This window comes from Diuraphis noxia, unplaced genomic scaffold (assembly GCF_037042655.1).
Source record: "Diuraphis noxia isolate RWA-SAM2 unplaced genomic scaffold, SU_Dnox_SAM2 contig0002, whole genome shotgun sequence".
NCBI classification, from domain to species: domain Eukaryota; kingdom Metazoa; phylum Arthropoda; class Insecta; order Hemiptera; family Aphididae; genus Diuraphis; species Diuraphis noxia.
The window spans coordinates 62,674,058-62,701,861 of record NW_028301712.1 but is presented as its reverse complement, the minus strand read 5'-3'; the positions used below and the strand labels follow the sequence as shown (position 1 = coordinate 62,701,861).

General features: G+C 31.3%; 2 protein-coding genes across 4 annotated transcripts in view; both read right to left on the bottom strand.

Annotated features, from left to right (window-relative positions):
* Positions 1-27,804, bottom strand: part of LOC107161677 (uncharacterized) — a 201,769-nt gene that overhangs the window by 48,596 nt on the left and 125,369 nt on the right. For all 3 annotated transcript variants that reach the window (XM_089218654.1, XM_089218656.1, XM_015508183.2), the window contains one exon: positions 631-1,150. In XM_089218654.1, coding sequence (XP_089074780.1) covers positions 631-1,150 — 520 coding nt within the window. The remainder of the gene's footprint in view (positions 1-630; positions 1,151-27,804) is intronic.
* On the bottom strand, positions 20,882-27,090 carry LOC149058761 (uncharacterized). The gene is made up of 2 exons (XM_089218657.1): positions 23,625-27,090; positions 20,882-23,549 (listed from the first exon to the last, which is right to left on the bottom strand). Exons 1-2 carry the CDS (start codon positions 23,633-23,635, stop codon positions 21,509-21,511), a joined length of 2,052 nt encoding a protein of 683 aa, XP_089074783.1. The 5' UTR covers positions 23,636-27,090; the 3' UTR covers positions 20,882-21,508.

Sequence of the window (27,804 nt, the reverse complement as noted above, 5' to 3'; positions counted from 1 at the left end):
AAAACATAACATTGAAACGTTTGAGCTGCCGCCGCCGCCGTCAACGATATCGTAACCAAGACGCGGTCGCTTTTGACGTAGTATACAAACGCTTGGATAAATAATAATTTATTTTTTGTTTGTTAAATCACCAAAAATTATTTCGCGTCGGACTTTTGGCACCAAACTAAATTTACATGTAATAAAAAAGACGATGCACCGGGTGATGCGACAACAAAAAATTATTATGGTCAATCAGAATTGGGTAAACGTATTACCAAATACTTATAAATACTTGTATTTATAGTCAATGGTATTACGTATAATATCTTACTCGATTTGGTTGCATGTACCGTTCGTGCGTCGAATTCGAACGTCATATCAAGAATCTACCCGTAATATGAATTAAGGCCGACTTAAACGAAAGAGATCAAAAACGAAAAAACAGGTTTTGCGCGCGTCAAGTCCTAAAGAATTCGTGTTTAATAACTCTATAATATAGTGTAATATATTATAGCATTATATATTGTAGGAATCTCGACGCGTATATAAAAGAGAGCCGAATTCGATTTTTTATTTTGATATTATTAATAATAATTACTTATTTACTATATACGTATTATATTGAATTAAATAAATATGGGCACTGACCTGATCTGGTCTAAGTCCGGCGGGCACCCACGTGTACTCCTCCAGCGCGCACCCAGAATCGTCGTCCGAGTGCGAGTGTCGCTGTTGCGGGTCACCTCCGCCCACCGTGGCCGTAGCCACAGCGTGATGGTGGTGCGGATGGTGGAGGTGGTGGTGGTTGTGATGGAGCGCAGCGACCGCCGACGGGTCCTTGCGGCCGGCAGCCGTGGCCACGGACGCCGTGGACGTAGCCGTCGCGCCTACGGCCACTGTGGCGGCCAGCAGCTTCTCGTAACCGCCGATCGCTTGGTCATAACCCGGCGGTCCCGTGGGCAACGGTGGCAACGGTGGTGGGGGCGTATCCCGCTTGACGCCGGTCATCGCCGCCGACGACGACATTATCGCCGCGGCACCGCTTCCTCCGCACGAGGCCGTTTCGGCGATCGTCGGCGGTCGGTGGTGGTCGTTGATGTGGCTGCCACTGATGCTGCCGCCGCTGCTGTGATCGTCCCGCGGGCAGTTGCAGTTCCGGCACACTTGTCTGAAAAACGATCAGATAATTTCAAATATTAGTATACGGTAACAAATATCTGAACAACGTTGGGAGGATCTTAATCAAATATATATGTTTTTATTTTGTTTATAGTTTTGGTGGTTTTGAACGTCATGTCGTGTCGCGGCGTTTGCCAAGTTTAAAAACTGAAATGGTGTTTGATTAAAATATAATATGACAATATATTATATTTCTACAACGAAACGCAAGAACGACTGCTAGGTAATCAATTTTTCATAGCATCTAGAATTCTAGACAAACATTTTTCGTACCTCATGCAGTCATGGACAAGTTATAATCCACGATTTATTTTTCTACGCCTGTATACACCCGTATGTTTGTGAAACATAGAACGATTGTGTTTTAAATTATTATACTGAATAATAATGATATTATCATCGTAATGCATGTTGCAGGTTAGATGGTTATTACTTATTGAGTAAGGTCAAATCCAATTCCCAAAAAACGAATAAAAAATATATTATAGTATTTTTTTTTTTTTTAATTTATTATAATATTACAGTTATGTGTATGGTATACAGTGTATGTTGAGAACTGCAGAGAACAGCTAAGCATAATAATTTATTTTATTGATCTTTAAATAATCACCGATTAAACAATTAGGAAAACTTATCTTCAGAAAGACCCTCGTTCATGTTTATCACCGTAGGTACATAACATCCAGGTAAACTACGATAAATGCCCATAAATGTTTTGATTCTATGGGATACGATTATGACCTAATGATAAATTGTACTACCTATTGTGATAAAGCCACCCAGGAATCCAAGTAATGTGCTCTTGTGTAGGTAATTTGCATTAATATTAGGCAATATATTTCTTTATTGCTTTGGTATTTTAAAATACTAACAAAGGCACTCGAAATTTCCACTTTTATACTTGTATATTAGTACATAATATCTTGTTACTAACATTTAAAATTAATTTCGTGGTATTAAATGATATTTTTTATGATTATGTGTATGACATGAAATCACAAAATGCTACACAAGGAAAGTCAATTGTCTCACATGTCTAGTATAAGTAAGAACTTATTGTTAGAAAATATTTTCTTTTAAAAATCGACCTCATATAATAGTCAAGCATAGATTTTCTTACAGAGTATTTTACGAATACTCCGAGTTTATAGTCCGCGTTTAAATATAATGATAATTTGATCAATCATCTGATGTCTCTATTATCAGATGAAACGATACAGATATCCTATATTTGTAAACATTTAGTACTTTCATATAGGAATATTTGATTAGGTACCTGTATGGCTGTATGCAGGGAAAAACATATTTTAACATACAAAAATTACCCTGTGCGAGTCACGATGAGCTTTTAACCCAAACTGTTTAGCATGTGCTTCTATATATATATGCAGAGCCATATATCGCTAAATATTTTAGTTTATATGTAGGTATCTAACATTTGAAACTCAAATATTGTTCCAAGTGGTACAAACTACAAACTGCAGTCCGTCGACATCTATATAGCATCATGTATTTTGATAATATAGACGATATAATATAAGTATAATTATGAAGTTTTAAAGCGAGCGGGAGAAATTATGAACGAATAATCAAGTCGAGTCTTTCTCTATGTAATCATGGTTCACCAGGGCGAATGGGCAATCATTTCGTTTATGAGGCGAGACGTGAAATGTGGATAATATCGTGGCAGGTATGATATTTAGGAATAAAAAAATTACAAAACGTTTATTTAGGGATTAGGATTATATTATTATAATGTAGGTAATAGCAAGTACCCAAGTCGTAATATCGTAGCCGAGTTAGCGACACCGTATCGGCTATTCCGATTATATCCGAAGACATTATTATCATCATCATAATCATAGTCACAGTATTATGATTATAATAATCAAAGCCGTCGTCGTCGTCCTCCTTCTCCTTCTCCTCACTCATGTCTCGAATATTAACCCCACGAATAATACGCGCTATGTATACACGCGCCCTACGGCATACAATTTTGCGGGATCCGTTGCCCGTCGATATTTGATTTTACGTTTTGATATTACCTATATATTATTAATATTTGCTCGAGGGATATGACGCAGTAATATTTATTGAATATTATACATACAAATACACGTGCATACGCCTGCATTTAGTTTCGATGTTAAATTAGAGTATTCAAAGGATATCTATGACCGGCAGTTCGTATATTGATATATATTATATCTATGCAGTCACGCATAATATTATAGAATACAGAATTTTTTTATGGAATTTTTTTTTCTTTTTCATAAAAGCTTCCATGTATACATGGTGAAGTATTTTATTATTTAGCTATGCTTTATATTATTTGCGACGAGGCTCTATGAATATATCCTACGCATAACATAAAATATGTAATATTGATGTTTTTGACGGAAAAAAAAAATATGAAAAATGTATTTTTTCTCATTTCTTATCATGTCTATATATAAAAAAAAAAATCATGCAGCATTCGATAATAATATTTCGAACCCATAATCGTTAGGTAGGTACTTCGTTACGACGTACTAAATATTCCCAAAATAATATTACAATTAGATTAGACACGATAGGTACGCAATTTAATGCCACACGTTATTTAATTTCATGATTTACTGCGATATTCACCTACCTAGTAAACACTGTATTTATGGTGTCGATAAGTTTATTATAATAATAAAAAATATCACTACCTATAACTATTTAAGGAATAGAGTTAAAAACTGTCCATTATAAGAGCGTGTTCATAAATAAAGATTTTACTGCGTATACGCATAAAATAAAATTATACAAAGCCGTCTCGTGTGGAGAAAACTCGTTTTGGTGTATAAATATAATTTACAAAACATTTAATTGGCAAATAAAATTACGGTTGAAAAAATATTTCTTATAAAACTGTTTATAAAATACATTATACCGAGAAAAATGTGTTATTATTATATTTATTGCACTTGGTGAGGCGATCGATGAACGCATTTTATTGCAGCACGCTCATGGCACCCTATGAGTTTCCAGTTTTGTTGAAAAACAAAACACAATAATGCAATGATAATTATCAATTGCATGCGTCGATCATTGATAATTTTCTGAAACGGTAAAATAATGTTTATACAAAAAAATATATAACTTTTAGTTTGTACAAACGATACACCGATCAAGAAGATTAATGGCAGGGAAGAAATCGGAAAATTCGAAGTATGTAGCTTAAAAACGACACAAGAAACTGCCGTGTTTTCCAGAGAAATAATACGTCACAGTCTACAGACCTGAATACCGCAAACGATACCTCTCCCTAAAATGTCGGGTCTTAGTGAATTCGAACCTGGGCACAGGAATTTCGCCCATATTTTATAATATTATTATAAGTCTTACCAATACTTACTGTAAGTGCAGACTACAGAACAGATTGTCATTAAATTTTGCAGACATACAGCTTTGGACTCGGAGAGTGTTTATACAGCTTTGTATTTCAACCTTTATATAATATGTTGCATTGTTACTATAGGGTGGCTAACACATGAAAATTTAATCATTTTTTGTTTATATTGTATATTATAAGGTTAGATAAAACAGAATTCTTAGATATCGGAGAAGTCTAGGGAGCATAGTATGTTCCACGTTTGAAAACATACAAAGCACCATATCCAATCCACCACAGATAGATTGCACTTCTCGGCCTTCTCGGTCGAATTGGTTCACAAAGCGAAAATACACTGACGCCGATTTGCCCGTGAACTGCAATTCACACCTACATAGTATACCTATACAATATACGCATGATATTATGTTTATTAATTTTTTCACGGTCCAAGTCGGGCTTGTATAAATATATACAGTTGCTAGCATTATATTACGTAATATGCATCCGTAAATGGGAAGGAAGGCGTCTAAAAATAATATCTGGATGTTGCGATCAACCTAAGCGAATATGTTTCGATCTGGAGAATAGTCACGACGACGGTAATCTTAATAATCATAACATAAAATATATGGTCCCGTGCTCGGAGGCGCGCGAGCTGTAAACGAATATTACGACTGACCGGTGAATAGGGGAGGCTGCCGTTTGGGAGGGAGTGTTTGGGGTTGGGGGGGGGGAATAATAAAACCGGATAAAAAGTAGCCGCCGCGGCCGCGAGTCTATATTAAACGCACACACACACACTATAATTATTTATGCTAATTGTCCGGCGGTCCATTGTATACGCGCGCTAAAGGCTCCGGCGCGGTATAAATCACTGGTGTGGCCTCCCGGACATATTATTATAATATAGTATAATATTATCATATATGCGCGTACCTATATACCAACACACAATATATATAAGACCCATATATACGCGGAGTGGTAGACTTATCTCAGGCCGGGTCATATAATAGACATGATAAACTCTGCATATAATATTAATTTGACATTTCAATTGCTCTGTGCAGCACACGCCACGTAACCGAACTGTGATGATATATACTGATTGATAGTGTATCCGTCGAGAACGATCTACTTTATTTTTCTCCTCGACCACTAGCGGGTGGTTTGGTGGGTGGTTGTATAGGGACAGATATAACTTTGAAACGTGTTGAGGAATCCTGCGGCCCTTAGTCCGCTTGTCGTCCGTCGTCGTTTGCATCAAGTCGGGCGTATGAGTTTCCACTACAAAGTACCCAATAATTTTTATTATTATTATTATCATCGTCATAATCGCGGTCATCATCACCGTCATTATATCCATTGTTGTTTAGTATATTATTATATCGTTTTAATACGAGTACGTATGTTATAGCTATATAGAGATACGTTGCTTCTGACGAGCATATTATTATTATATGTCTATAAAATATATTACATATTACAAATATAGGCACGCGTGATGTTTGCGGCAATAATTCACGAAAACCCGTCTCACGCGTATAAATAAAATCATAGGTACAGGAACCTGTATATAATAATATGTAATATAAGTACTAAAACTATATTGGAGAAGTGTTTGATTGCAGTGAGACTGCAGCGCGACCGTAATGGACCAAATTAATTTACGATATACGTCCCGACGAGCGCGTGCAGCAGTGACGTCATGCGTGCAGAGTGGTTTACAGTATTTGTAATTTAGGTTCTGGTTGTAATAATAGTAACAATAATTAAAATTGTTATTAGATGCGCTCTCAAACTTTGGTTAACGATGTATTATTTTATATTATAACTGTAGTATGGAACGAAATCATAGACGAATAATAATTGATGGTCAATGCCACCGTGGAGCAAATAGTCTTTAGTGTGATGTACATGTAACTCATAATATTATATGCAATGTCATTAAAAACTTATTATTAAAATGATTCAACATCATGATTTCCATTAATAAATTATTTTTTACCCATTAAGTCACAACTAAGAACGTTAAGAAACACAAAAGACTCGTTATTGAATATTATTACAACGTCTAATATTTTATTTTATTTGGACTTACCCCACTAGATCTACTGCCTGGAGTAAAAGAGATACAAGATACGAATTTATTACTGTGTCGTAGTTATTGCCGGTATGCATTGCGAAGAACTTGGGTATTTCAGTATTTGTATGGAATATCGATTGTCCGCCCCATAGGCGCATGTTTGACGTGCACAAATAGAATATCGTAAAACTGCTTATTGTAACGGACGTATGTGCAGAATGCAATCGACATTCATGTACTTTTAATTTACGGAGGTGAGGGAACGGTATATACGTATATATATTATATATTTAGTAATATGATTAAAAAATAATAAAATACATTCAAATACCTACAATTACATGCTACGAGCATCAATTTCTAGTTCACCGAACGTTCGCAGCCACCGAACAAATTAAATTCAAAGTAATATATTATAATACAAAATTATATATTTTTAGTCGGAGTACCCTGAGCGATTATAGAGGATGAATATAATTATTGATATTTATTCATACCTATGTGGAATGTTTTAATAAATTGTTACAGTAGGTGAGTGGGTCGATTTAGACGAATACGAGAATGGAAAAAATAAAAGAGATTATTGGCATACCTAATGATTTCACAATATAATAAATGTCTGAAATTTCAAAACGTATACACACTTACGGCTTATTGCATATTCGAAAATAATTTCGCTGATATTTCATGTTTAACATATTATTATAAATCATATTTTAACAGGGATTTCGATTCAGAAAATATGTTTACATAATATACTTATTTCATTATGATTGTTTTACACGACACCTACGTATGCTTGATCATTATTAGTTGATATAATATTTAATGTATGGCTGAAATAACAACTGTGGGCGGAAATACGCGTGAACAATTATTATTATTATTCGTAGGTAGCATATTAATCGTACACAATACGTAATTAAATAACGAATAATTAGATAATAACGAAATGGAGCTATCAAGTAGCATATAATAACACTTCCAAACTGGGTTCGGAAATATAATATATTCTGGACGAAGTAAGGTCGGTATGGAATAAAACTAGACTACAGTCATGTAATGAGCAATTAATGCGACATTTTCTGTCGGAAACTGAAATTTATGTTTATTTTGGATATTATATAATATTTACATTAGATAAACTATACGCAATACCACAGTTCCACATATTATATATTATTTTCCGATTATGTTGTTTTACCTTTATAGTGAGTTTCGTACAATTAAATAATGACATACAATAACATGAACCGATAATAGATAATATTATTTCATTTTATTTTTAATTAAAAAAAAAAAAATAAAAAAAAAAATTGTACAACAATAATTATTTAGTTTTAGGTCTTATATGTTTGAAAAAAAAGTAATTCACTAAAAAGATTAAATACTTTTATCTCCATCTAACTGTGGGAATTTGTGTCATTTGTAAAATCAGTGATTTATTTCAGTTTATAAACTACTTTCCAAGTATATAATATTTGTAACTCGTAATATTATATAGAATCTAGAAAAAGTCTGTTGTCTGACGACACGTATAAAGAAAAAAAATTACAAAAAATGACTAGACAGAAAAGCCCTACGTTGTAGGAGTGGTTTAACGAATTGTGTTTTTTTTTTACTACCACTGTCCAGATTTCTCACTATTGTTCACTGAATAATTATTACTGATTTGAAATAATATGCAGGCCGGTAAAATGTTGTATTATAATTATCCATCCGAGCATATAATAATAATAGTAATAAAAAAACGCAACTATATAATAGTCTCTTGTAGTAATAACTATAATGACCACGAAAAACATAACTATATATGTATATAGGGTTCTATTTATTGGGTTAATTATACGAATTTTGTGTGGTCGAAAAGTATGACGATATTGGTTTTAGATAACCAAAAATACTAGTTTGTTTTTATAATTGTATTAGCACTGCTGCATGCAGTCTGCAGTGGTGCGTATACAGTATAATGTACGTGTACTGTACACGTTGACTGTTTTCGATACATCGTCGGAACTAACCTGTTGTTCACTTACTTGTAGTGCAAGTTAAAAAAAATCAACACAAATATTAATATTTTTTAAGTATTTCCCGTGAATTATTATGTATTATATTAGTACTTATTAGCACTTATTTTTTGAGTATTTAAAGATGAATTACGGTTTAGTATTGGGGCGTTAAAATTACAATAAACGCCGAGCAGTAGTGTAATTTTGTTTTACTGGAATGATAGTTTCCTGCAAGGGTAGGTCGTATATTACATTCGTAGTGATGGGTAATCGCGATAATTATCATCTGTAAGATGGATCATTTCAAGATGACCCGAAAGCCCTCATAACTTGCATTTAGGTATAATGATAATTTTGAATTTTGAATTATTATTATAGGGTTGGTGGCTACGAATTTGGAAGGAATGTTCCACCTGCAAAGTTACAGCCTAACATCTAATAATCTAATATACATACGTTAGACAGTAATCTCAATTATTTTAGCATAAAGTTTAGAGAGAGTCGTATAATGAATCCTGTTATCAGTGCCGGCAACCGTTCACTTATATTTTTTAACGATTAAAAAATTGCGAGTACTTCTTATATGACGTTTATAATAACATAGTCGAAGCAATAACCGTATAGGTATAGGATACACGACGCCGTTCTCCTTCAATTTATATCATTCGTTGTGAGTTGTGACGCAAAATATGTTTTAAAACTTTTTATTTTTGAAATCTTATCACGCTGTTTATTAGTTTAATAGTCCCGATATATTATTATTACAACTGAACTGCGTGTACACGTACGCTTTTTAAATTACGCATACACAGCGAATGGTAATTAAATTTATGCACTATAAAGATGTCAAGATAATTTACGAGAGAAAAAGAATGGTAGACGGGTGCAGCCTCTCCTCGACACTCGGCTAATCAACAGGTATTGCACTGGACCTAAACGACCTTTAGTCCGATTCGTAGCTGGCATATTATACCTACGCCGTATTTTCGTGTATCATATATTATGTAGCCAGTTTAGTGCATTAATTGTCGGTCTGACCGATACGAAACGATTCGTCGTCTCAGCGCATATATGATGTCTTTCGTACATATACATATATTATAATAATACACAACCGAAATATTAATATCATTTATTTACGACCTCATCTTTGCCAGAGATTGACAACCTATACGCCTAATACATAATATACATAGGTCGATATGTATAGGCCTAGGTATAACCTATATATATATATGACATACCACGTATACCAGCTATATACCACTATTATATACATATATATACAACCGTTGGCAGACTGGACAACAGGTTTTTATAGTATAGCCGCGGTACTTATAATATATACACAATATGTAATATAATTTAATATCATATAGCGTGTATATAATATACCATGCACGATATAAATACATATACGAGTATGGGTATAGTAGGTGTAAATTGCTGCAGAGGTTAACCGAACTCGCGCTTAAATACGAATGTGTGTGCGAGTGTGTGCGCGAGCGTGCGCGCGTTTTCTTTATCCTCGTCCTAAAAAACCTACACACATTGTTAACTGTCATGTCGAAGGTGTAAAACGAGAGGAAAATATCGGTTCGTCATCCACCTGCAACTTGTTGTGTACAACAACTTTCAAAAGGCCACGGCGATTCACGTGCGAATTTACCTACATACTATTATATACAGGTACATGCATATAAGAATATAAAACTGCATATATTATACATTATATATGTATATACGTGCAGAGAAATCTGGGATCAGAAAAAATACCATATTTTTATATATATATTAGTATTCTCACGGGGCGAAGTCACTGCAGAAGCTAACAATACATACCTATAATAGCTATTGATTTTTAGACGATATATGTTATATGTATATTTTATATTATAGGTAGGACACTATTATATACCTATCTGTCTGTGTATTTATACTTGAGTATATAATAAATATATATATATAGGTAGGTCATAGCTGGTCGTATCCAAGTTCATAGTGGTTTTAAAATAATAAAAATAAATAAACCCGAGAACATAATATAATCGTAACGCAATACCGGTGTAGGTACCTGATTACCGCAGTAATTAGCATAATGATTATATTCTTTTTTTTTTCATTATTCATGAGTAGTGAGCATGATGAAAAAAAGTTGCCTGTGAGTAAAATATCGTGGTAGACGTTTCCCGGAAATAATAAATTTAATTACAATGAAATATTAATGTTACAATAAAATAATATTATTATATTTATAAATCCGTTAAAAGTTCTGCTCGTATATTAAATAGAATCGGTATACCACCTGCACGTATGCATGAATTTTGCAAAAACCTACTTCGTATAAGCTCATATTATTTTACCTGCAACGCGTTGATTCTTATAGCAATGGGTTTCAAGTTGCGGTTTCTTGGATCGTTTACCTATAAAATATTCGTACTTTACGATCGCATAATTTATGTTAAGCAAACACCCATCCCTACGAACGCATATTATCATATTATACGCGCATCCAAAATAAATGCATGAATAAATTATATATTATATCCGCGGTGTATGGTATATTATATCCGTTTAAAATCGAATTCCCGTTCAACTAATGGACTTTGTGTATAAAAGGAGAAAAAAAATCATGACTAATGATTGTCCAGTCATCCTGTATACAGCCACCGCGGGGGCTTTCTTGGACGTGCGCCATTGTGATCCCGACCGGATAATCTCGGTAGCAGACTGACATCCGAAAAAAAAAATCTGAGGTTTGATAAGCATTCTGTTCGTAAAAGGGGCATTATATATAATTCGTATATACTCATATATATGTGCGTGTATACGCGTGGAGACGACGACTACGATGACGGGACGGTACAGGGGTGAGCGTGGAGTACGAGATTGATTGATTGAACTTATATTCCTCGCGGGCTCCTATAAAGCGCCGAAATTCATGACACGTTATTGGATCTCAATTTGGGAAGGTACCTACATATATATATACTATAACTACCTAACGCAAACGTCGTACAGGTACATAAAAAAATAAAAATAAAATACCTATAAGAGAAGATTCTATCGTATTCTACGCACATACGAGTATACGTCTATCGCTGATTGAATATATACATTCATATGTATATGAGTAGGTAGTGTTCTAGATGAAGTTTTATCATACTTTAATCGCCCGACTATACATTTAGTACTTATACATATGTATATAGTTGTGCTTCGATATTATCGAAGTCATAAACGATTTGTGTGTTGTAAAATATAACGATGACGACGACAGAGAATATTATAAAAAGAACAAAATAATATAGATGAGTTATTTACCTACGAAAATATCTCTTTTAGATTAATCATACGTACCTACCAATATGAAGTTATATTATATCGACAATCGACATTATACTATACTATCGACTTCGAAGATAGACGATACATAGTCAATAATACCCTATAAGTATGAATAATATGATGTCAAATTATATTGTTTTAATTTTACAGAATAGTTTTGGTTTGAAAAAAAAAAAAGAAATAAAGAAAAAAGAACATCAGACAAAGAAGAATACTGTGAGATATCGAATTTATGAAACGTGAGTTTAGTATCTTTTTCTTGATTTTTTTTTTTATATCATACTTTTTTATTTTGGAATAGATTAATTTCCTTAAAATTGTATTCAATTATATTACCTTGCGTATGTAATAATAGCATATTTGCATAATATAATGGTTATTTTATTTTTTTATAAATTATATTTTAAATCAATACAATCTCAGTATTCCTTATATTATGGTATATACTATTGAGTCTATAGAATAAATGTATTTGATATGAAACTTGAGAAGAATAGGTATAATACATTTAAGATATTGATTGAAAACTCCGGAAGAACTCTTTTCGCAGGAAAAACGTATTTTTTATTTTATTTAACAGTAGATAAAATCTTTTTTCTGTTAACATTTGTTCAACTTCAAAAATTACTTAAAGATAAAAAAATAAATAGGATACTTAATACTATATATATCCTTCTTAATATTGTAAATATACCTACATAAAAAGTCGGGGCAACAAGATTTTTTCCATTTTATCTTAATAAGGAAATAATTGTATTTCGTCATTAAGTTTCTTTAAAATGTTTCATTTTTTTCAATGGTGTTTTATACTACTTATAACATTATTACTCATTATATAATACATATAGTTACATACCATTACTTCTACATCATAGTTCAATTATTTTTTCAAACGTGGTTTGGATAAAAATAATTCTACCTTTACATATACCGTCATATTTTATTTTAACAGAACACATTTTATTAACAATAGTAATAAATAATAACAATCTGTTTTTGTGAAAAAAATATTTCATGAGCCTTCATGAACGTCAAATTGTTATTATTCTGTAGTGGTCAAAAGTCAATTGCTGATTGGTCATATTATATAATACCGTTATTGGTAATAATACAATAATGGTCAATCGATAATTTTACAGACTAGAAATTTTGCTTTTGGTCGTGTGCCCCTGGCGTATCCCCTCAACAAGCGTAGCTCGCAAACAAATTATAACGAGTGTAGTACCACTAGTACCGAACTGCGGGCTTATGAATTCCAGAAAAATGACCACAGAAGCACGTATCTTATGCTCACGTTTTATTATTATTATTATATTGTGTATGGTGTGAATAAACCAATAACCATAATTACGCGTCGTTGTGAAGTGTATAGTGTATATATACCTAAGTAGTATATGTTCCGAACACAAATACTTGCGTATATACCATTTTGTCGGTCAGTTAATTTATGTGTACAATTTCTTGTATATAGATACTTTGAGGATATGAAAATTATGTATTAGTTGCCTATAATGTGTGCGCAAACACTGTACGAGTATTATGCTGAAAAGATTGGTCTCTATGTTTTCTATGTGAAAATCGAAAAACAGAAAAGAATTATTCAAGTGGCTAGGAGTGTTGTTAAGTATGAGTTTACACTTATATTTTTTCTCGAATTATAATTACAAATTCGTTCATATGTTGTACCTACATAGTACATTTATGTATAAATAATGTGTGTTGTTGTTGTTTTTTTTTTTTTTATTTATTGATAAAAAACTTATAAAGTTATTCTGACCGTGGGTTGTCGAAACAATCACGATTTTATGTATAATTTTATTTATAACAACCGGTTTTGTAAATTAATATACCGCCAATGTTGTTATTTAAAGTATTTGACAACAAGGTGAAAATTATCAAAAACGATGCATCAACAAAGAACATTTTTACATTCCGTTAATTGTTCTTGTTTATAATATAATAGCTGTTGGTAGTCATTGTATCTATCTCATATTATTATTTTTCCGTTAGATTAAAAGAAAGAAAAAATATTATCCAATTAATCATCCAAGCGTAAGTATTAGTAGCTATATGGAAGAAAAAAGTTTATAGTTAATTTTTACACAAGTATAATCAATCTTAGAATCGATTAATGATATAGACATATATTGTAATTAGGTTAAGATTTAAAATCTATCTATGTAATAGGTCTATGTACCTATATTATTTTCATTATTTTTTTAAGACCATTATCGGACAAATGAAACTTAAAAACTTAATATCATGCATGCGTGTGTGTATGTTTCTGTGCAGTACTGTACTAAGTGTACTAGTATGTGTTACAGATAATTAACGAAGAACATGAAATATTAATACGCCTTAATGGACATTTATAAGAATAGTAACCCATCACTAGTTTCTACTACTATTATAGTTGTTTCCATTACTGTTTATTGTTTTATAACGTCATAACGGATATGCGATTAAAAGCTTAACTTTCTCGTCTACACGGACTACTGTCCAGTTTCAATATTATTATACAATATTCGATAGACAACGCTTATCTATAAAAATTATATAGGAACATTTTATTTTTAATGGATTTGAGTCAATTCTATATTTAATTATTATTATTAGAGATAAACGCACATCATATAGGTAGTAACTAATAATATAGTATACGTAATGCACTCAATTTTTAAGATTCAAACTGACTACCTACCTACTTGCATACTATTAACGGGACTATAATATCATTAAAAATATATAAACATTGAAACAGGTTTATATAGTTACTGAATCTAGATGGCTGATGGCGGGAAACAATAAAATCGCCAAAACTGACCAAGAAAACGCCGAGTACACGTTTCGATGAAAAAAAATCACTCTATACACTATGGCGTGACCTGCTGTAATCGCGGATGAAATGAGGTGGAGCTTTACCCACCCACTCATAGAGTAATTATCACCGTTGCGCGAAATGCTACTTTAATATAGGCATAATATAATGTATTGTATACACTTGACAAATTGTCTAAAGTCGACGCAGCTAATATGTAATATGCAAATTCCAGCGCACGCTCCAGCGATCAGAAATGGAGCAGCTGACTGATGTATTTTTTGACGAGACGTATTATTCTAAGCATAATTAGCGAATGGTGTGCCTTCGTTTAGTCGCTGCGTAAACAGAATAACTGTAACGATTCGTAAATTCTGATTTATAGTCTGGTGGATGACAGTTATATACGATGTAGGTAACAATATTATGGTATGGTAAAATCCCTGCAACAATTTATTTTAAGTGCTACGGTTTTATATTATATATATAAAGTTGGAGTAGGTCCATCGCGCCGTTTTATATTTTACGCCACATACAACCCCTCCTAAAAATATAGATATGCAAATAATTGAAATTCCTGTAACCATATATGAATTTATTTATTTAATAATATATAGTACGTTCCATCGTTTTAATGTCGCTGCCGCACGCAGCTTCTTTATTCAGAACGATCCGTTTTTAATGTCTCGCACAATCTCCGATCAAATTCTATTGGTTCCGTATATGCATACGCGCGTATATTCGATATCTTATATATATATATATATATATGGTGTGTGTGTGTGTGTGTGTGTGTGTGTGAAACGAGTATACAGTATACAATGTAATATAATAGTGTGTGTTGTCGACGTCGAAGCAGTCTAGACAAATTGCGCGACTATATTAATAAAATATTATACACACACACGGGCGCGCGCATTATAGGTACCTATCATCCTATCGCGAAACGGCGAAATCCGTTGCACGCGTCGATGGTATTTATAATAATATATAATATGTATATTGTATAGTCTCTAACGACCAGACGACCGGGGTCGAGAAGATCATTAATAATTCATGGACGCTGCAACGAAGGGGCATATGTGCACAAGCATATAATACATCAAAAAAAGAAAAATCTCTCTGTGCACATAACACTGCTATAATAGGTACTGCTGCAGTTGTGCGAATGCGAAATGGTGTTATAATGCAAATTACTTCGGAGGAATCACTGTGAACGAATATATATATATATATATATAATATATATATATATATATATGTATAATGTATGTCTACATGACGGGAGTATACCTCTCTTCTCCTTCCCATATCACTCTATCTTCTCCCTCACTCTTACAATTTCCCCCTCACCCTCCATCTATGAATGTATAAGTATACACAACAATAATATTATAATTATTATTATGAAACACGAGAGCGTCGTATCTATATCATATATCCGCGGGAAACACAACCGTCGAGAATGTGGCGGACCAACATCATCAGCTCCTGTGACACGCCTTGCAGCAGCTGACCATATATACCTATATAATACATAAATGTTATCGTGTGGATTTTTCTATATAAAAACACTGTTGTAGAGCAACAACGTATCGTGTACACTCATACATATACGCATATATATATATATATATATATATATAAATATTATGTACACGTACGTATTACAGAGCCGGCTACGTTTTTGAGACTGTTGAAGTAATTATATGAAGGAAAAAACTCTTTTAAACATGGTTATTACCATATCCACCGACCAGAGTGCTATGTAATAAATAATATATATGTACCTATATTATAGGACATGGGTGCTCGGTCCGACCGAACGTCTATTTGATAACGGTGATTTTCACTCAATAACCATTTGCCCCGGTCGAAGAATTAACATTTTTTAACTATTTGGATAATGGTGATGAAAATAAAACTCGCTGAAGGATTATAGTGCAGTTGTTGTACCGTCTCGTGATGATATATAACATTTGTGAGCATTATTACTACGCGTACCTTTCTTCTGTTTGTGTAAATTTATCGTAACTGTAAACAAAATTCAAGGAAAAAACCGCTAACAATAAATCCAACTAGTTTTTGATTAGTTTTTTTTTTTTTGAGAATAGTGCAACATAAAATAATGTTCTAGTCAAAATCCAGGACCAAGATGATACATTATTAATTAAAACACACTCGTTTGAATTTGATATTTGAGCCTTTGCGGTGAATTTCTATTAGTAGGTATATTAACATTTTAATGTTATTCTGTGTGTTCAAAGCGACAAAGTCACCAAGAATTTCGTGACCAAAGTTCTATTACACATTATGTAATATGTAACTCACAGCGTATCAAAAAAGTACTGTTTTCACAAATTTTCAAAACTAAAAACACTCGAAACCATTTTAATAAATAATACAGACACACCGCACGTATAGAGCATATACGCGCAGATATATATTTTATATATATACACAGATCTGGTGTTTTATTTTTCATGTTCAGCTACAGGTGAACTCCATTTAGAAACACCTGTTGCATACGTACTAACTAAGGCTTAGTGGGACGGTTACATTTTCGACGTCCGAAAGCAGAATTCATAAGATTAAGTTTTTTTCTATTCTATATAATATGAAATACAATACATACAACATAGGTACATAGCACACACAAAATACCTATCGAACTATTAATACCCAACTGCCAACTAGGTATATGCGATTGTCAAAATATATTGTAGGTGCTAGATAATAATATACAGCGTATTATAAATTATAATAACCCTACAATGCATGATTTTTTTTTTTTTAAATTTTTTTTTTTAATTGTTTCTTTATGTATCTCTTAATTAGAGAAAATTAAAGAAAAAATTTTTTTGAAATTTTTAGTCCCCCAAAATAAGTAATTTAAGTTTGTTGCCTGTGAGCAACACTATGCATTCAGGGTTCTCTACGATTAATGAAAAAATAAATGTAACACAATGGAATAAATTCAAATAAAATTATAAATTATAATAGAAAAAATTAATATAAATTATACATCATCGTCATGATACATCATGTATGATAAAGATAAAATAAAATAAAAAAGGTCTGTATATATTATAAAAAAATTTAAAATAAATCATATCACTTTTTATAATAGTAAAAATTAAAAATGACCAAACATAAACTGAATAGGGAAATAATATTCACCAATAAACTCATATGAGCAATAACCAATAAAATTATAACAAAGTAAAATGAGTAAATAAAACTTTTAAATAATAATAATAATAACAAATAAAAAGTCAAAATAATATGTATGTTTTTTCTATTTTGTATGATAATTTGTAAAACAAACTCTACCTTTTCCACAGCATAAGCTAATATCACATTTACTGCACTTGATCCAAGTGTAACTATCACAACCTGGCATTTTACATCTGGTTTTTGTAGTTCTGTCAATTGGCCAGTGTTGAATTCCATCAAGTCTTATATCTTTAGTTGGAGCTACTTCTCCTTTTTTTGTTCCTAATTTTCTTTTTTTTTCAATATTATTTTCTATTTCTTTTGATGGGCGTCCCCGTTTTGGAGTTATAACTTGTCCAACTTTACACAAAGATATTGCTAGCTCTTTTCTAAATTGCACTAAAGTCAATGTCTTATTTTCCCCTTTACCATCTTGTATTCTTCTATGTAATAGCCAAGAATTAACTATTGTAACATCCAACATATGATAAAATAGTCTTATATACCACTTTCGGCTTCTTGTTTTTATCTTATGGCGTCCCAATAATCCATCCAACAAGTCGACACCACCCATATGTTTATTATAAGTTTTTATTATAGCTGGACAGTCAACTTCAACATGTTTTTTAAATTTTTTATCAAACCGTTTTACTTTCATAACAGGATCAGCCCCAACAAATGTTGATAATAAATTAACAACTTTAGTGTCCTTCCATACTACAGCTGTTATATCAGTTCCTCTGATTTTTGTCACACAACTACCTATTGTCCCCCTTGGATTTTTTTTTAAAACTTCATCACTTGGAAGTTTGACATTTTTTAGTCTGTTTCTCCTTACAGTACCAAGTGAATAAATACCTTGTCTCTTTAAATAAACTAATAAAGGCAGTGAAGTATAATAGTTATCAAAGAAAACTTTAAAGTTTTCATTTTTAGGAATAACTCTACATAAACGTACAACTATATTGGAACTTGCTCCTAAATCAGGTTCTTTTTTTAAGCGAAAACATTCTTGATTTTCTTGACCACTACAAACTTCAAAATTGTATGCAAACCCAGAGACTCCACATAATACACAAAGTTTATAGCCCCACTTGTGTGGTTTGTTTGGAAGATACACCTTAAGAGCACTTCTTGCTTTGGTACTACATAATTGTTCATCAACAGATAAATTTTGTTCTAAAGGAACTGTTAAAAATCTTTTTCTTAATGTTTCTATAACAGGTCTTATTTTAAATAACTTATCACGATTAGGTCCCATGGAATTTAAATTATTATCATTAAAATGTATTGTTTGCCTAATTTTTTCAAATTTATTGACAGACATAGTTTCTTGTACTAAATTATTACCTAAAGTTGGACACCAGTAATGCCTAACATTTGTAATATTAACCAGACTCATCAATGTAAGTACACCAATAAATTTTTGTAAATCCTCTGGAGTTATTTGGGTTGGATTAGATATATCATTTAGAACACTGTATTTGAGAGATTCTGAACAAATGTGATCTATCAAATCATTTGTAAAAAAATATTTAAATATTTGCAGAGGTGTTTCTAGTTCAAGAATTTCTTCAGATAAGTTTGTGTTTCCTTGAAAATTACATGCAATATTGGTCAAATTCCCTGATGACCATTTAACATTTTTAACAACTATAGGTTTTTTATTTATTTTTTTATTTGAATTTATTGGAGATTGTGGAGGTTGAGGCTGATTTTGATTTCTATTACTTCTAGTTAGGAAATTTGAATTAAAAATATTATTTGTTACTGAAGAGCTAGAGGATTGAACACATATACTTGGAGGATCAATAGTAGTAGGAATAGAGGGTTCAGTATCTATAGTTACATTGCTGTCATAATCTGGAGGGTCATTAAAAATTACTGAAGAGTCAATTGGTGTATCAAATGCATCAAACTGCTGTAATAATTTAGTTAGTTCATCAGAATAATTATCATCTAATACATTCTTACAAGCATTATCCCAGTCCAAATCGTTACTAAAACTATCACTATCAGAATCCAGGCCATCTTCAGAGTCAGTTGGTATATCTTGATTTATCAAATGTGTTATTTCCTTATCCGAAAGTTTATTCATTATGAATTATATCGAAAATAAAACAACTAAGTATTAATTAAAATACGTTTATTTAAAACTTAAGTACCTAATAACTACACATACAATAGTATTTTAGAATGTAACATCGAGTTACAACAAAATATTATTTTCAAATCAAATAAATAGTAGATTGTTGGTAATCAGTTATCACTAAAATTAACAACCTATAATGCATAGTGTTCGGCTGTCCAAAAACGGAACACAGTAACTACCACTTTCAATATTTTGCAGGAGAGCCAATTTACTAAACAGTATCAGGCCGCTGATAAGTTTTGATAATGAGATATTGAAACCTTGTTTTATAGATAAAATAGAACCCTGTCAATGTATATTGCTGATGAAAATTATCAATTTTGTCTTTGGCTCGGACTTACGACAGATACTTGGTTTTGGTTTGGGATTCATGAAGTGAATTAATTTCAATACAAAATACAAAACACAGTAAAAGCCAATACTGTGTTTTGTATTTTTTATTGAAATTAATTCACTTCATGAATCCCAAACCAAAACCAAGTATCTGTCGTAAGTCCGAGCCAAAGACAAAATTGATAATTTTCATCAGCTACATAAACTATAAATTGAGGTCTTATTTTATCTATAAAAAAAAAATAGAAAACCAGATTTAAATATCTCGTTATAAAAACTTTTTAATAAGTTCCATATGGCATATTAATTTTTATAATTTAAAATAAAACATGAACAAAATATGTTAGGTACAAGAACTTTATTATTTTAAAATAGGAGATGATATTTAACATAATCATATTATATAATAATATATTAAAAATAAAACAATGCCTTTAGTGCAATATATATTGTTATCCTATTTAAAATGTGCAGTCTTTGTAGTCTTAATTATTTATAGTAAAAATACAATGTTTATCACAATATGTTGCAGTCCTTTGCTCACAATTCAATAACAAAATTAAAAATATAATAAACAATGACCTTTATTAAAGGTAGTAAATCACAAAACTTAAATTTTAAAATGTATTACTTCACAATATTTTTAATATGTTAACAAAATAATAACAACGTTTTAAAATATTTAAAAAAAAATAGGTATGTATAAAATAATCATATAATAGGTATAATGTAATAAAATATAAAAGTTCATAACATATAGAGGTACCTTATTGACCAACTTATCCTACTATATAATATTATAATTAAAATAAAACAATGCCTTTGGCTTTAGTAAAATACACATTGTTATCCTATTTAAAATGTGCAGTCTTAATTATTTATAGTAAAAATACAATATTTATCACAATATGTTGCAGTCCTTTGCTCACAATTCAATAACAAAATTAAAAATATAATAAACAATGACCTATATTAAAGGTAGTTAAAAAAATTAGGTATGTATAAAATTATCATATTACTCTTATATAACACATTCATTTAAGAATTCATCTGGTAGACCAATGTCTTCTACTAGGTCTGTAGATGTCCTGGATACTGGTAAACTAATCCAAAAATTTGCCCTGCTTTCTGGCATCAATGGTACTAATTTAGAGATGATTTCATTTTTTTTTTTTACACATACACCTCTTGGCTGGTCAATTTGTTTTGGTTCATAGGTATTGATATTCTTTAGGAATTTCTTTTGTATAAAATCTATTTCTTTAAGTTCTTTTTCATCAAAATTGGTAGAATACAGCATTTTTGTTGAATTTTTTTTAAATTGTACCATAACTACATCTTGTAATTTAAAGTTTTTGAGAGGATCTAAAAGAATGTTGGTTGTTCTTTTTTTATTAGGCCATTGAAAAAATGTTTTTTGATCAATGATGCTTAAGTTTTGCCTGCTTTCTTGAATTGTTAGTTTCAAATCATCATAGTCATATATATTCCTTACTTTTTTTATTTTTTTTTCAATGTTACCATGTATACCATCTGCACTCATATGCGTATGGCCTTTGGTTAAGTACTTAATTGTAATACTTTCAACAGTGTTATGAGTTGTGTTTAAAATACAAACTAAAGCAGTGAATAAGATCCAATTTTTATTTTGTCCAGTGCAGTTATCTGCCCAAAATATGAAATCTATCACATCTCTTTCCTCTTTTATTAAGGCTAATATGGCATCTGTTATATTTTCTCCTTTTCTGCTTGCTATAGCTTCATGCCAAAGCACACAATACCCTTTACCTTTTGGTTTTAATGTGGCAAATGTCTCATTAAAAACTACCAACCGACTCGTAAAGAAACTAGTTTTTGATTCTGGTAGGATAGGAAGTAACAATACTTTTTGTAAATCCATTGAATATACTCTAATTGTAGGGCAACTTATATCTATTTTAGCATCTTCTTTGTACATCTTATGAGCTTGATATGCTTTCAACTTATGTTCTTCCAATTTTGTTTTAATAACTTCTATTTCATTTTCATTTTCCAAATTTTCAATTTTATTCTTAAACATAGAACAATCTTCACACATATCAGAATTTGGTTTCTTCAATGATATATTCATACTTTTTAGGACATTTCTGTACAATTCTTGACAAATTACTTTCCCATTTTTAGAACAAAAATCATTATGCATCATATTCACTGTCAGTTCTCTAGGTAAATATAAAATATTTGGAGCATTGTGTCTTCTGTAATGACTTGTGCACGGGTTATATGTTTTAATATGGTTAATTATAATTTCCCTGTCAAATGTTCTCAAATTATTATTTTCACCCCTAAACTCTTTCACAGCTGACAGACAAGGGGTATTAACATTCAAATACTTGCAAAGTTCTGTTACAACCGAATCGTTTGAGTAGCCAAAAGTACATAGAAAAGTCGATTTACACACTTGTAATTGGTTACTATTTTCACTTGGTAGTTTAAAAATACGAGATTGATTTCTTGTTGCTGAACTAGATGTAGTTGTTCGACGTTTAACTGGTTTTACATCTATACATGTTGCTAAAAATCTTCTTCTTTCAATATAATTTTGTTCCCAAAAATCTGACCAAAGAGCTTTTCTATGAGTTATTGATAGATCACTATGGCGACATTGTTGTCTACATGAATCTTTACATGTTATGTCTTTAAATGGGTGTTTAATCCTACCTATTTCTCTTTTAATTTTTTCTTTATCTAACCTTTTTTTCTTTAATTCTGGAGGGGTCAATTTTTTAATATCAGTTGGAATTGGTATGTGCAATGGAGAATTAACTATTGATTCATGAATATTCTCAGTGAAATTTGGACCACTCACTGAATCTAAAGATACATCCAAATTGAACTGATCTATAGAATCCTTATTTATATCATTACTAATAACAAAGGTTGGATCCAGCATTTCATCATCAAATATCTCATAAGATTCATTAGAATGGTCATCTTCATTTTCCAATTGTATAGCAGCAGATTCATTATTGTTTAAAGAACTTCTAGTGTGAATATAGTCATGGTCAAGTAAAGCAAACACACTAAAAAATTATAATAAAGAAATATTAAACTAAGCATTATGAGACAATTATGTTATATTTATGTTATATACTTACTATTCATCCATATTACAAACTAGTATAATAATATTAATGACTAAGGTTAAAGAGAAATGAAAGATTAATAATTATTTCATTTTTTAAATTTATTTGATGTAGATACTGTGTTTTGAATTTTGAAAAAATCTTATCATACAAATAATATGGTAGTTACTGATTACTAAATTCTAAACTAATGGTAATACCACAAAGATGTTAGAATAAAAAAAATCCACATTTCAACAAGGAATATGTATATGTAAAAAAGTCGATTTTGATAAGAGGTGTAGTTACTGTGTTTTGTTTTTGGACAGCCGTGTTGCCTGTGGGCAACAAACTAAAACATCGACATTAAACGATTTCAGTTATCAATATTGTACCAATTATCGATAAAACATCATCTACACAGTGTAGCCAAATAGGTAATAATTTTTTTCAAGTTGTAAATATGAGAAATATGGTAGATATTGTTAAACAAAGTTTACGGTATACTACGTATTTGATAATACGTAACCGCTTCTGATATTTTTTGCTAATTAATGCTGATAAACACGATTTTGTGATGGATAATGAAAATTATGTATATAATACTATATTATTGAGATAATGAAATAGTTTTGACATCCAAAAATTGAACTAAAAATATTTTATACGGCTTGAAACACATTGTTGCCTGTGGGCAACGCTATGCATTGTAGGGATAATATGCTCACCACACTTTGAAAGATCTAGATACAAAAAAAAAAGTACAATACTTCGTGTACACGATTTAATCTCCATTTCGGAATTAAAAACGACAAAAAAATATAATACCTCGAATATCACGTCTTTTGTCGTTTATTTTATTTTTCACGTATTTCGGCGCATATTTTATCACTTAATGAAATCGTACATAGGTTTTTTTTCCTAACCTTCTTACCTATAATATTATATAGTAGCCTCGGACCTCCATAGCAGCGCGTTACGATATCATATTTCGCGCTATATACACCACGATAATAATGATAACAACAACAATACAATATGTCCTTCGCTACATCACTGCATCGGGCATAATATTATAATATAATTTTATATATCTACGTGTGTAATAGCGAGTTGTATAGCTGTGCACGGGAGTTAATCTTCGTCTGACGGCCATATCGAATTACACGCGACGAATATTATTATATTATTATTATTTTTGTAAAGACGACGTTGCACAAAGAATATAATATTCTCTTGTTATTTTCGACTCGGATTCACGAATCACGGTAACGCGGTTCGAACCGTCGAATCGCGAGCACAGACCTCTCGATCGGAGGGATGGCAAGCCGACCGCGGAGGACACGTCGGATTCCATCTGTCAGCGCCGCGTAGCAGCAGAGTGCCGTCACGGTTCGTTCATGACGGATGAAATTAAAAGATAATAATCTGTGTGTATCGGTGTTGTTTTCCTCGGCTCGCACGTACATCAATCGCAGCACACGTAATACCTAGGACGGTATCATTCAAAAGAAAAAATATATATGTATTTATAAGAAAGAGAGAGGTACCGAATAATAATAATGTATCGTACTATAATAACATCAACAATAATTGTGTATCGCTCGTAGGTATATATATATATATATATTCAGGTAGTATTTTATTATGTGAGAACGACGACTTACGAATACGACGACGAATGTACAACACTTGCGGTTAGATGAGCGAGGGGAATACAATCACGTACCTATGGATGGCTTACCACTACTACTATACACTAATAAAAAATAATAATAATAATAATAATAATAATAGAAAAAAATAAACTTGTATAATTTAATATACCTCCGACGTGGACCAAATTCATGGTTGTACTGAGCCTATAAATACGCGTGATACGGGCACGCGTTCTTGCGGCTTCGGAAGTCACGTACCCTGTGAGGCGACTACGACGACGACAACGACGACGACGAAGGTGACACGCGGATCATTGTCACGTGAACCCGGCGGCGGCGGTGGTCCATTATTATTATTATTGTTATTATTATTATACGCGTGTGTATTATGTTTTCCGATTCGGTTATACAGCCTGCCTGCAGATGATTGTGTCGTTATTATAATATCCAGTGGCTTCGGTGATTGAATATTACGCGGTGTATAGGTATGTGACGATTGACAGGCTTAATAAAATATATAAACGCCGAGTTTACTGCAGATATCAGCCAGATATAATATCATATCGGTCCAAGTGGTGGTGTCTGAATAATCTACATAAATCGTATATACCGCTTTATTTGCTAGAATATTATTTAAATCTATTCACCCACATTTGTTATTTTGATTTTTTTACGATAGGCAATAACAACTGATATTTCAATATTTGCAACTAGATTTTTTTTTTATTTTGAAATCCATACTTAATTTTTGTAAATAGTTAGTACATTAAAAAGAAATCATACAATATGAATACGTGTTATAAAAAAAAATTTAATTATTTAAAAAAATAAACTTATTTTTGTTTCTCTGATACAATATTTCTGTCAACTAATTTATGTACATAATAAAGTATGATATTAATGAACAATTTCGTGTATTATTTAAAAGGTTCTGTGTTCAGTGAACCTTGACGACAGCAGTAAAATAAGACTTAATTGACAAGTTCTAGCTATAATATGGTACATTAATGTATTATAATGTGATGTATAGAGCTTCTCTCTCTCTCTCTCTCTCTATCGATTTTCAGTTATAATACTTGAAACTCACTTTACGGTGTTTACCTACCACGTCTGGTTGTACGCATGACACTCGTCAGTCACCACTTTTATACGTTCAAACAAACGTGCGTTTTAGTCTTTTTATGAGTTTTGATCTTTCTTTTGTTTACTTCACGACATCGGCATAATGCGATAGTGCAAACGAAGACTTCCATTGCTAATTAAATTTTTCTTAGAGCATTGGCGATAAAAACCGAAGCTCAACAACCGTTAAAACGGCCCGTCGTGTCGCGTAAAATAAGTTAAATACCGCATTGTGATCACAATCTGAAACGCTCTTCGATAGGTTTCTAATCATCATTTATATAATAGACTTATAGATGTATCTATTTTCACTAATATAATTATCACAAAGCACATAGAAGATACAACATATATTATTCGATTCGCCAACGGTACCTATACATTATGTTCGATTAAAGAATAAAGAACCAAGAACCTTAGTATAATATAATATTATACTCAATCATAACCACAGACGACTCTGTGGTTGGCACAGACTGCTGCAGTGAGTGTTTTGACGACAATCATAAAAAGTAATTGTAACTCGTTTACTAGAATTTTGTATATGAAAGTTTATAATAATATAACATATAATCACTATACCTACTAAATATTATTCATAATAAACGTAATGGCCATTCAAATTGACTTGTATGCATATGTGTTTACATTCACGTCATTTTTTTTCTATTGGTGTTAAATTATGTTTATTGATTATGATTACGATTATCGACTATACATTATTATTAAATTTAAATTGAATTCAAGATTTAGAAAATAAAAAACTGACACGTCTAAGAAAAAATATTTTCTTAAAACGTTTTAGTATTATCAAATTAATATTGTTTGTACATATTTCGTACAACGTAATACTAATATTACATACTCGTCCAAGGCAAATTATTATTGAAGTATACGTCATAAAGTTAAAATATTATACTGAAAGTAAAATATATTTTATTAGTTGGTACAGAGAAAAGTTTAAAATTGTGAAATATTATTTAATGCTACTTCGAAGGATATGTTATAAAAATCTTATAAGTATTAGCTGTACAGTAGTTATGGTATATTAAAATATTCTATGGTGCATTTTTTTTTCTAGAACTGTAATTAATGGTATAGCATTATAGATTAAAAAATAATTTATTTTTTAACTTTAACCAGTTTAATAACAATTTAAACATATATATAACAAATAAAATATACAAATCAATTAGATATGAATTCATCAAACATCGACTGATAACCAAACGAAATTTTATCGTAGTACGCACGGATTTTACGCAAAATAAGTATGCTAAACGTTTTTATCCGTACAATTTTAAATACTATAAAAAAAATACAACTGAAGAAATATTATCAACACTGGTATTACTGCAGATTAATTAAGATTTTATTAAAACTGCAAGTTTTAACACAAATGACATAATAAAAAGGACGTTTAATAGTCAAAT